General features: G+C 46.4%; 1 protein-coding gene across 1 annotated transcript; it reads left to right on the plus strand.

The window, feature by feature from the left end:
* Window positions 1–781: 781 nt before the first annotated feature.
* NPAS4 (neuronal PAS domain protein 4) lies at window positions 782–11,230 on the plus strand. Its single transcript, XM_087913719.1, has 8 exons — window positions 782–1,091; window positions 1,445–1,596; window positions 1,979–2,081; window positions 3,109–3,358; window positions 4,099–4,208; window positions 4,327–4,465; window positions 6,209–7,542; window positions 9,019–11,230. The coding sequence occupies exons 1-8, from the start codon at window positions 917–919 to the stop codon at window positions 9,045–9,047; spliced, it is 2,292 nt and encodes a 763-aa protein (XP_087769845.1). The 5' UTR covers window positions 782–916; the 3' UTR covers window positions 9,048–11,230.
* Window positions 11,231–11,545: the final 315 nt, after the last annotated feature.

Below are 11,545 nucleotides of genomic sequence, written 5' to 3' on the forward strand. Positions count from 1 at the left end.
CACACACACACACACACACCATTCTACGTGGATTTTTCACACGTTTCAGGCCTATAACTGCAATTTGGACATCCCCTTTCTCTCTAGTCTTGGGGCTTTTAAGAGCAATGGTGAAGAAATCTGGAATAAATCAGACCCATTTTACTTTGGGCCTGACAAAGATCGAGAAAAAGATTGTGAAGGAAAGAAAAAGGAAAAAGAGGAAAGAATAACACCAAAGCAAAAAGATTGGCTACGTAGCTTTTGAGTAAGAGACACGAAAGAGAAAAGGAAAGGAAAGGAAAGGAAAGGAAAGGAAAGGAAAGGAAAGGAAAGGAAGGAAAGGAAAGGAAGGAAGGAAGGAAGTAAGGGGAGGAAGGAAGGAAGGAAGGAAGGAAGGAAGGAAGGAAGGAAGGAAGGAAGGAAGGAAGGAAGGAAAGAAAAAGAGGATCTGAGAAAGAACAAGCCTTTGTTTTGGCAAGAAAGGAAAGAGAAGAAGGAAGAAGATGTTAGTGCCAGTACTAAATCTTTGGGACTGAGAGAGAGGGAAAGAGTCAGGCACGCAGAGATGTGATTCCAACACTCAAGGCTCGTTTTGTCTCCTAATTCGGTGCAGTGTTTCCTTCGTTTCCTCCTCCAGCCTCCCCTCCTCTCACCACGTCATTCAGAAGCCAGTGACGTAGGGTTCCCCCAAGCCCATGGAAGCGGGTGGGGGAGCTGGGTCTGCAACCCTCTCCCTCCATTGATCTGAACAATTCTTCCCGCCCCGTTTTTCCTTAATATGCCAGTGCCCACACTTCCAACCGCCTATAAAGATGGAAAGCAGGCTCTTCAACAGATCCACAGGCAGGCATCGGAGAGAGAGAAAGAGAGAGAGAGAGAGAGAGGGCGCAAAGACGGAAGCGGCTGAGCTGCACGGATCTTCTTCCCAGCCGAGATGTACCGGTCCACGAAAGGAGCCTCCAAGGCACGGCGGGATCAAATCAACGCGGAAATCAGACATCTCAAGGACCTGTTGCCGATTGCCGAAGGAGATAAACTTCGGCTCTCTTATCTGCACATCATGTCGCTGGCTTGCATCTATACTCGGAAGTCCATCTTCTTCTCCAAAGGTAGATTCAGAAGACTGCCGAAGGGCTCGGGGAAGGGGGAATCTAAGAGCCGGGGTGGGTGGGTTTACTTCTGAAGTTGGGTAAGGGGCTGCTTCCTTCCTGAAGTGCCTTTCCTTGGAAACTCAACAGGTCTCTCTCCATGGTGCTGAAACGGCCAAGGGGGGAGTGCACTGGGCTGCTATCCATGGTGCTGAAACAGCCACCTAAGACTTTCGTTGTAGGAACAGTTATCCGTGGTGCTGAAAACCCTTACAGTTCCTCTCCCTCGACTTATGAGATGCAAAGAGAGGGCATTTAAAAATAATAATAATAATAATAATATTAATGAAACCCCTGTCACTGTTTCTCAACAGGTGCGACTTTGGAAAGCTTGGAGAGCTTGCTTTCTTCCCAGGACTTAGATGATTTCATGCAGACCCTTCCCGGTTTCCTTTTGGCGTTCACGGGCGAAGGCAAACTCATCTATGTGTCGGAGAGCGTGGCCGAGCACTTGGGGCATTCTATGGTACGTACCAGCAGACTTGTGAAGAGGGGAGAGTGGTACCTTTACTGTAAAATAGGGGAAATGACAGCACTCCTCTGAATTATCCTGGGTTTAATAGCAGGCTAGCCTTTTGTTTCGCTGTATTACAAGAGCATTTCATTGAAGCCATAGCCTTTTGGTTTCTCCAAGGCTGGGGCTTATTAAATTAGACCTATGGTCTCTATAAGCAGTTTGTCCATAACATTGATAGCTCTTAAGAGATTATTTTCTCAGTGGGAGTAAATGCATTTATGAAAGTCGGTTGACTTTGGAGATCCTATGTGAAGCTAAGATTTCTGATGACTCCATGACTAAGAGAAGAGTTCAATTTCACAACTGTTTGTCCTCTTCCTTATGCCTGCAGGTGGATTTAGTGGCCCAAGGAGACAGCATCTACGACATTATTGATCCGGCAGATCATTTAGTGATGAAGACTCAATTGGCATTGCCTTCTCCATTAAATACCGGTAGGTGTTCCTTTGTGGGAATGAGTGTTGTGCAGGAGAGAAGGGAAGCAGTAGACATTGTGGTTGGGAAAGGAATTTAAATTAGCGTGGTTGACTATTTAAAAGTTGACAGGTGGCATGTTAGAACAGAACGATGCCTTGCCGAGCTTAATTCGAGGGAGAAGCTATGAAAGCTCAGCTTTTACCAGAAAAAAACTCACATTTGGGAGCCGATAACATTATGAATGTGATGGAGTATGGAGAAAAAGCAGCATGGCATTTTCTGGAGAACAACAAGCCTTAAGGCCACTGCTTGTCAACCATAGTTGCTTCCCAGGTCCACAAATCTTCAAGTGGCCAAGATTGAAAATGTCATTCTAGCATGGAGTTTTCCAATCAGAGGAAATTAACTCCATTCTTGTAAACTGTGATTAAGAAATTTATTTAGAAATACATTTCAAGCAGAAAAAATAATACGATTTGCCAAGTCTAGGAGAGTGGAACAGATCCATGCTTTCTGCTAGAGTGTCAACTCATAAAACGTTTCTATGCCCGTTTTACAGTTGCCAACAGAAAGGTGGGGGGGCAGGAATTTGAAAAAGCTGGGAAGCAGTTTGGAATCAAAAGTGCATTCCATTCATAACTTGCAGAGATTGTAACTAGGCAACCGGAGTTTCTTCCAAGCAAATCTCTAATTGGAGAACATGATTGATGACTCTTGGCTATGGATGTGTTTTGTTGGAGAATATGAATTATGCACTCAAAGGGGTGGGTGGGGGGAACCAGGGTCAAGGATGACAGTGAATTATGTGTCTCAGAATTGGCTTCCAACAGGTCCTGCCGACAGGATCTAATAAATTCATTATAGGTTTTGAAGTTTGGCTCGAGGCTCATGATTTAATTAGGGCAACTGCCGGAATCCTGACAGCAAGCCGACATAGAGATAGGCTCAGCAAGATGATCGTTTTGAGTATGCTTCAACGTATTATGTCTTTTCGGGTTTCTCAATCTTCTTCTTCTTTTTCTTCTGTCCCTCAAACCAAAACAGAACGTCTCTTCCGTTGTCACTTCAACACTTCCAAGACAATCCGGCGTCAAAGTGCAGGAAACAAGCTGGTTCTGATTCGCGGTCACTTCCACCAACCTCCTCCGGGTTCTTATTGGTCCACCAATCCTGTCTTCACGGCCTTCTGCACCCCTCTAGACCCTAAGCCCAGAATGGGTCAAAATTCGTTCTTCCTGTCTGCTTTTGAGAGTCGCCACACAAAAGACCTGGTCATTGTGGATATCTCTGAAAGGTGAGAGGCCTTATGGAAAAGTTGAAAGGTTAGGATTAATTTAGGATTAGGATTAGGTTAGGATTAACTTCTCCAAATTTGGCAATTTTAAAACTGGTGGACTTCAACTCCCAGAATATCTCAGCCAGCATCTGGCAACTTTTAAGGCTGGTGGACTTCAACTCCCAGAATTCCCCATAGTCAGCCATGATGGCTGGGGAATTCTGGGAGTTGAAGTCCACAAATCGTAACGTTAGAGACCCCTGGACCGACAAGAACATAAGGAAAGACCAAGAAGGAATTTGATGGACTTCTTAAGAAAGGAGCCTCTTCTATCCACCAGAGGGAAAAATGGCACCGTATAATAACCAGAGTGGATGCAAACAAGCACGCCTAAAAAAATCTGCTGTATTATTTTTCCCAACTATTTCTTATTCAGTTTAAAAAAGAATTGTCATTCTTCTCAGATGGGACTTTTTCAGAGCGGGAAGTGTAAGAATTCAGGGAGGCCCCACAAAGTTGAGACTTCTCTTCTGACCAGTGTTTGACGATAGGTGGAACTGAGTTGTGGGCTGGGGGATTCTGGGAGTTGACATTCAAGCAGCCAAGTCTAGAAGATTAAACTGGTTCAAAACTCAAAACAAATCAGCAAGGAAGACTTCAATGTCTTGGGAGCAAAATCGAAAATGTTGGTAGAGGAAGGAACTCCAATACCATGCTTGCTGCAAAGCCCTGATCTCTATTTTATCTTCATTTTCTAGCGTGATCTTCCATCTGGGCTTTGAGAAAAGCGAACTCTTCTGTAAATCGTGGTACGGTTTGATCCATCCTGAAGATCTCAGCCACGCTTCAGCCCAGCATTACCGACTGTGTGAGTTTCTTACCCTTCTCCTTTCATCCAATCCCTTTGGGGCAACCACAGCAGATGGGCGAAGCGGTTTGAGGTGACCAGATCTCTCATTTCCTTTTTCCTTTACTTGTTACTCCAGTGGGTGACCAAAGCAACGCACAAACCGAAATGGTGATCCGGCTCCAAGCGAAAGATGGCATAAGCTGGATATGGATCTACTCACTGCTTCGCTTGGAGAACGTGGAGATCCCCATCGTTTCTCACAACTACGTCATCAGGTAACCGTTGTGAACTCTTTCTGGGCTTGAGATATGGACTGGTTCTTTATAAGTGTGAGGTGGAAGACAGGGATTGGCCCAGAGTTCACCCAGCAGGCTTTCATGCCTAAGTCAGGAGTAGAACTCACAATCTCCTGGTGATTGGCCCAAAGTCACCCAGTTGGCTTTCCTGCCTAAAGTGGGACTAGAATTCACCGTCTCCTGGTGATTGGCCCAAAGTCACCCAGTTGGCTTTCCTGCCTAAAGTAGGACTAGAACTCACTGTCTCCTGGTGATTGGCCCAAAGTCACCCAATTGGCTTTCATGCCTAAAGTGGGACTAGAATTCACCGTCTCCTGGTGATTGGCCCAAAGTCACCCAGTTGGCTTTCCTGCCTAAAGTAGGACTAGAACTCACTGTCTCCTGGTGATTGGCCCAAAGTCACCCAGTTGGCTTTCCTGCCTAAAGTAGGACTAGAACTCACTGTCTCCTGGTGATTGGCCCAAAGTCACCCAGTTGGCTTTCCTGCCTAAAGTGGGACTAGAATTCACCGTCTCCTGGTGATTGGCCCAAAGTCACCCAGTTGGCTTTCCTGCCTAAAGTAGGACTAGAACTCACTGTCTCCTGGTGATTGGCCCAAAGTCACCCAGCAGGCCTTCATGCCTAAAGTAGGACTAGAACTCACCGTCTCCTGGTGATTGGCCCAAAGTCACCCAGTTGGCTTTCCTGCCTAAAGTAGGACTAGAACTCACCGTCTCCTGGTGATTGGCCCAAAGTCACCCAGTTGGCTTTCCTGCCTAAAGTGGGACTAGAACTCACCGTCTCCTGGTGATTGGCCCAAAGTCACCCAGTTGGCTTTCCTGCGTAAAGTAGGACTAGAACTCACTGTCTCCTGGTGATTGGCCCAAAGTCACCCAGCAGGCCTTCATGCCTAAAGTAGGACTAGAACTCACCGTCTCCTGGTGATTGGCCCAAAGTCACCCAGTTGGCTTTCATGCCTAAAGTAGGACTAGAACTCACCGTCTCCTGGTGATTGGCCCAAAGTCACCCAGTTGGCTTTCATGCCTAAGGTGGAACTAAAACTCACTGTCTCCTGGTTTCTAGTCCAGCACCTTCCACAACACCAAATTACGCTCTCATTCTGGCACTGATTTTAAACCCTTTGTACAGCTGCCCCTCTCACCTAGGTGACTCAAGGCAGGATACAGAGGCTTAAAACGGCACGATCAGAAAACAAACGAATCGGCCATCTTTGCTTTAAATCGCTGCACCCCTGTTTGGCCTCCAGCTCACTTGCTTCCAACTCCTGATGCCCCTTTGCAGTGGAAGCACCTTGCAAATAAGGAAATCAGGCAGGAGAGCTCATCCGTTGCAGAACTCTAAATCAGGGGTCTCCAAACTCGACATGGTCACGTGATCAAAAATTCAGCCGCTCGGCGACTGACTCAGAGTTATAACGGTTGCAGCGCCCCGGGGAGGGGGGGAGCATGATTTTCCCTCCTTTGCCGACTTTCTGACAAGCCAAGTCAATGGGGAAGCCGGATTCGCTTAACAAAGGGGCTACTAATTGAACAACCGCAGGGATTCCCTTAACCAAGGGGGCAAGGAAAGTCGTCAAAGGGGCCCCTGAACTTGCTGCGCAAATTTCTCACTTCGCAAAACATTGATCGCGGTTGTAAAGTGTATTTGATTCCCAGCTGTCTTGACGATGAGAAGTCTCTGCAGAGCCTCCATCTTAACTTTCCCTTCTTCTTTTCTCCGCAGCGATTCCGAAGCCTGGTGCCTGAAGCAGCAACTCTCCGCTGAAGGATCCCAAGGCCCATACGCTCTTGAAAGCAGCACCACTTTTCTGGAAAGCCTTCTGTCTCCCGGACAACTGTCCAGCCCTGATCAAGTCTTCACACCGGGTGCCGGCACTCCCACCGCCACGCTCGCGGCCCCGACCTTCGATTTCAGCACCGCCGGGGTCCCTGAAGGCCCGTCGGCGTTCGGCGAGCCTCCGGAAGGCCTGCCTGAAGAGATGATGGAACCTGGGAATATCTCCTCCATAGAGGATGCCCCGCCAGGTTCTTCTCTCAGCCTGCTCGTCAAAGAACCGGGCTTTGGGTATGTCGTCCTTCCGCAAGGAGGTTACGGACAGGCGTTTTCGAGCGAGAATCCCCCCGGCGGCAAACCTGCGTCGAAAGATTTGATCTGCACCCCTCCTTATACCCCACACCAGAGTTCAGCTTTCCTCTTCGGAACTCCGGAGGTTTACGGAGGTGGCCCCGTGGCCTTGCCTCCGGGCACGGCGTCCAGCGCCAACTCTCCCGCCGGCCTGGCTGCCGTGACCGAGCTGTTCTACGCCCAAGAACCCTGCAATGTTCTCTATGAGAAACTCCCCCCGACTCCAGACAGCCCCGGTAACAGGGGCTGTGCCGTCATGAGCTTGCCAGAGATCCGAGGTCCCCTCTATGTGGATGTGCCTATGGTACCCGAGGGGATCTTGACGCCGGAGGCCTCGCCCATCAAGCAAACCTTCTTCCACTACTCTGAGAAGGAGAAGAACGAGATCGAACGGCTGGCGCAGCAGATCTGTAGCCTGGCAGAGACTTTCGGCTCCACCGCTTCCCGAGGACGTGCCGAGGACGTCCGTGGGGCTCTCCGAGAGGAGGACCCACCGGTGCCCGGCCCCGGACTGTTTCCTGTGCCGGAACCTCGCCCGGATTTCCAACGGCCCAAAACCTGGAGGAGTGTTGACTTCTCTCTCTTGACCTGCCTGGAGGAGGACCTCCTGGTGGACGAGAACGCTCTCGAGACCCTCCTGCAAGACCTGTCGTCCTTTCTGTTCGAGAAAGGTGGGGCAGGGATGAGGTGCCCTCACCACCAGTTCTGCGGTGGCGACGTCAGTAGTCCAATCGGCTTGGACACCGAAGATAGTAGCCCCGGAGCTTTTGCTCTCTCGCCAAGGATGGAATTGGCTCCAGAAGAGCCATGTTTTTTGGAGGACCTGACCTCCTTCGAAACAGCCTTTGAGACACGTGCCTCAAACTCACCCTGTGAGGGGTTAGATGAGTTGTATCAACTCCAGAGCCAAAGGCCGGACGGCTTCCAGGAAGGTAAGCGGGGTGCTGGAGGGTGGCAGGCAACAAATTTGGGGAGCCAGGGCAGGGCAGGCGGCAGGGGAGCAAGAGTAAGGGGTGTCCTAAAGGTTTTTTTTTTCAAAAGGCAATTGGAGTTTCTTGACTCTTTCTTTCTTTCTTTCCTTTCTTTTTCTTTCTATTTTCCTTTTTTCCTTCCCTTCTTTTTCTTGCTTTTCTCTTCCTTCCTTCCCTTTTCCTTCCTTCTTTCTTTTCTTTATCTTCTTTTCCTTCCTTCCTCATTTCCTTCCTTTCCTTTTTTCTTCCTTCTTTTTGTTTTCTTTCTTTTTTCTTCCCTCCTTTTCTTCTTTTTCTTCTCTATCTTCCTTCCCTTCTTTTTCTTCCTTCCTTTTCTTTTCCTTTCTTCCCTTTCTTTCTTTCTTTTCTCCCTTTCCTTCCTTTCGTTTCTTCACTTCTTTCTTTCCTCCCTTTCCCTTTCTTTCTTTCTTTCTCTTTCTTTCTCTTTCTTTCTTTCTTTCTTTCTCTTTCTCCCTTTCTTTCTCCCTTTCTTTCTTTTCTTTCTCCCTTTCCTTCCTTTCGTTTCTTCATTTCTTTCTTTCCTCCCTTTCCCTTTCTTTCTTTCTTTCTTTCTTTCTTTCTTTCTTTCTTTTTCTTTCTCCCTTTCCTCTTTCTTTCTTTCTTTCTTTCTTTCTTTCTTTCTTTCTTTCTTTTTCTTTTCTTTCTCCCTTTCCTTCCTTTCTTTCCTTCCCTTTTCTTCCTTTCTTTTTCTTTTTTTCTTTCTTTTTTTTTTCTTTTTCTTTCTTTTTCTTTCCTTCCTTCCTTCCTTCCTTCCTTCCTTCCTTCCTTCCTTCCTTCCTTCCTTCCTTCCTTCCTTTCCTTCCTTTTCTTTCTTTCTTTTCTTCCCTTCTTTCCTTTCCTTCTTTCCTTCCTTCCTTCTTTCCTTTCCTTATTTTCATATTTTTTCTTTCCTGTTCTTTGAAAATGCTTTGCTTCTCATTCAAGGAAACTGAAGAAACTTCTTAGATGAGAAGCAAAATGTTTTCTAAGAAAAAAGAAACCCAGGAAGTCCATTTGCCTTTTGGAAAAAGCCCCTTAAGGGCAACCCTGACCTAGATGAGGGAGAGTCTTGACAGACAGGATTAGGGGAGGCGAGAGAGTCCCCATTCCCAGCAGGAGGAGGCCCTACAGAATTGGGGCCCAAGGTGGCTGGATTAGCAGCATATTTAAACAAAAACTTTTTTTAAAAAAAACCACCTAACTCCCAAAATTCCCCAGCCAGCACGTTTTAAGCTTTATGGATTTCAACTCCCAGAATTTCAGCCTGCTGGCCAAGAAAGAAATCCTGAGAATAACCAATCTCAGATTCAGAAACAAGCTTCTAGTCCTTACAGTGGGGGAGCAGGCACCAGAAAGCACGTGATTTGAGTTTGGAGCTTGGAGCTTTTCTATCCACTGACTGATCTTTCTCTTCCTTTTTCTGTCTCCCTCCTTTAGATGGAAGCGAAAACGATCCTTCATTTTGAAATAAGTCTGTGACTTACTTCTCCAAGTATGGCATATTGTCATATCTTTAAGAAACTACATCCACCAAGATCCCCCTAACCCTCCGGAAGTTGTCCTGCGGATTTAAAAAAAAAATCTTGCACCCAACAGTTTACGTTGGAGGGTTTTCGACAAGAAAAGACTCTTTTTTTTATTTAAAAAAAAACAGAAAAGAAAAAAAACCCACATATCTTGATTCTGAGACTTCGGTGTGAGACTAGTTGCTCAGAGCTAAGGGAAGGACTGTTGTAAGTGGATTCACACATGTTATCGTATTCACTCGTAGTGAGTAAACCTATATGTAATTTATTAAGAAATACCAGAGGGAGGCCTTTGGGCCCAATGGCTCCTAAAATCACGATTTAACGCCGAGTTGGAGCAAAACCTTTGCACTGTTTGGGGATTTTTTCTCCCTTTTCCAGTCACTTAATCTTTCGCCCCTGCTCCCTTGAGTAAAGAATGTGTAGGTGGTACGAATACCTACTATAGTAAGGGCCAATGGCTGTGGTAATGCAATAATTGACTTTATTGCCTTGCCATTTTTGCATTGTGTATTTCTGTTTGTACAGAAAGACTGCCATTCAAAGTTTGGGGTACCTGTTTCCAATTCAATGTGTGTGTTTCTTTTTTTAAAAAAATCACTTTGTGATGGTTATTTAAGTATTAGCAGGTTCCTCTAAATCAGAGGTATATAATCTGAGCTCCTAAAGCTTCCTGTGGCTCCTGAAAGCCTCTGGCAATTCCTTTCTTTTTAAACACAACAGGGGTGGGTGGGAAAAACTACAAGGCACTGGAAACAGCATGAAGGAACTTGAATTGGTTTCACATAGCACATCTTGGGGGGAAAAATATATTGTGCAGGATGGGAGACCACCAGGAAATTTTAGAGCCACAGACTAGCCTGGGAAGTCAGCCAAACATCCCCTTCTGCATTCTTGCCAAGAACATTATATGGATGTGGCCTTTCTGTTCACCGGGGCTCAAATCCGTTCTTTTATGTATCTTTTGGGATCATCGATAAAAATTGATCAATTGATCATTTTAGGAGGGATGAAGAGTTCAAGGCCTCTGTCCTATGGCTTCCAACAAAATTCAGGGTGTTTTTTGGGGGGTGGGGTGGAATTGCTGTATTTTTGTTGTTGTTTTTAATTGCACATCAAATGAGATGAAAAATTCAAGGCCTTGGTCTTAACTATAGCTTCCAACAAAATTGTTTGCTTCTTTTAATTGTACATCAACCCCCCCCCCCTCCCCGTTTTGGTGTGACCAAAACATTTCCTTTGACAGTGGAATCTGCTGTGTACATAACCACCATGTGAGTTACTCAGATTTTTTTTTTCCTTTTTCTAATCCTTTGGTCCCTCCGAGCATCCTACGACGGGCGAGGCCGGGTAGCTCAGTGGCCCGAGGCCTCGTTTGTCCACGCAAGGGGTCACCCAATCACTTTGGGCTGGGATCTGACCCTTGCCGAAAATACCCAGCGGAGATAATATTACAAAATTTGTCTCTTCTTGTTCCGTAACGGCACTACTCAAGCAACGGGGAAACTTTTGTGAGAACAGTGGTTCCAGGATAAATACCGATGTTTATATTCCGCTGCATTCTAGATGTACGTGTTTCAATTTAATTTGGAATAATATGGCTTGTGACAAGCTTCGGAAATCTTTCCGGCTTCCTCTCCCGAGCAGAAACTGGAGGCTCAGGCCTCAAACTTTCTGTTTCATCTCTCCCACAACTCCACAACTCTCCCTACTCTTCCCTTAATTGTCGCCGTTCAAAACTGCGGGGGGGACTACTTGTGACATCCTCTCAGTATTTATGCTGCCATCAGCTACGAGCCTGTGTGAGGGTCGCACTCTCTGAATGTCATTAAGCCTAAAAACCGCGACATGTTCAAACGCGGGACTTGTGTTTAAAAAAAAAAAACCCACAACGCCTGCAAAGTTGCGCAGGGGAAAAAAAAACCACAATGCAACACAAATCAAACAGGGTTTGTTGTCCATTTTTGTACAACCGAAAGAGCACACGCTTGTAACTTGTACTTTTTTTTTTCTGGAAGATTGCCTGTTCTTGTGCTGTGTTATTGAAAACCTTTTTTTTTTTTTTTGCCAAGTCTGGATGTGAGTTTTTGCAATAAAAAGGAAACACAACCTTGAGAACCAGACCTTTAAAGTGTGTGTGTTGTGTTTTAAATTAATGCTCGCTTTTTTATCTGCAGGCGGTTCTTGTAATTGAACCTAAAATTGTGATTGTAAAGCAAAGGTGGGGTTCAAAAAAATTTAAACGGTTCTGTGCCCGGTTGCTGGGTGGGTGTGGCCATGTTGGGCCTGGCCTAGTCGGCCTCCTGTACCACAGCAGGGAAGGAGCGTTTTCACCCTCCCCAGGTTCCCGAGGCTTTCCTTCATGTTGGCCTCCCCAGGCTCCGGAGGCTCTCTTGAGGCCAGAAACGGGCCCATTTCCGGCCTTCCCGGGAGGCCCA

Source organism: Pseudonaja textilis, chromosome 16 (assembly GCF_049901715.1).
Source record: "Pseudonaja textilis isolate UNSWEBS1 chromosome 16, rPseTex1.2, whole genome shotgun sequence".
NCBI lineage: Eukaryota > Metazoa > Chordata > Lepidosauria > Squamata > Elapidae > Pseudonaja > Pseudonaja textilis.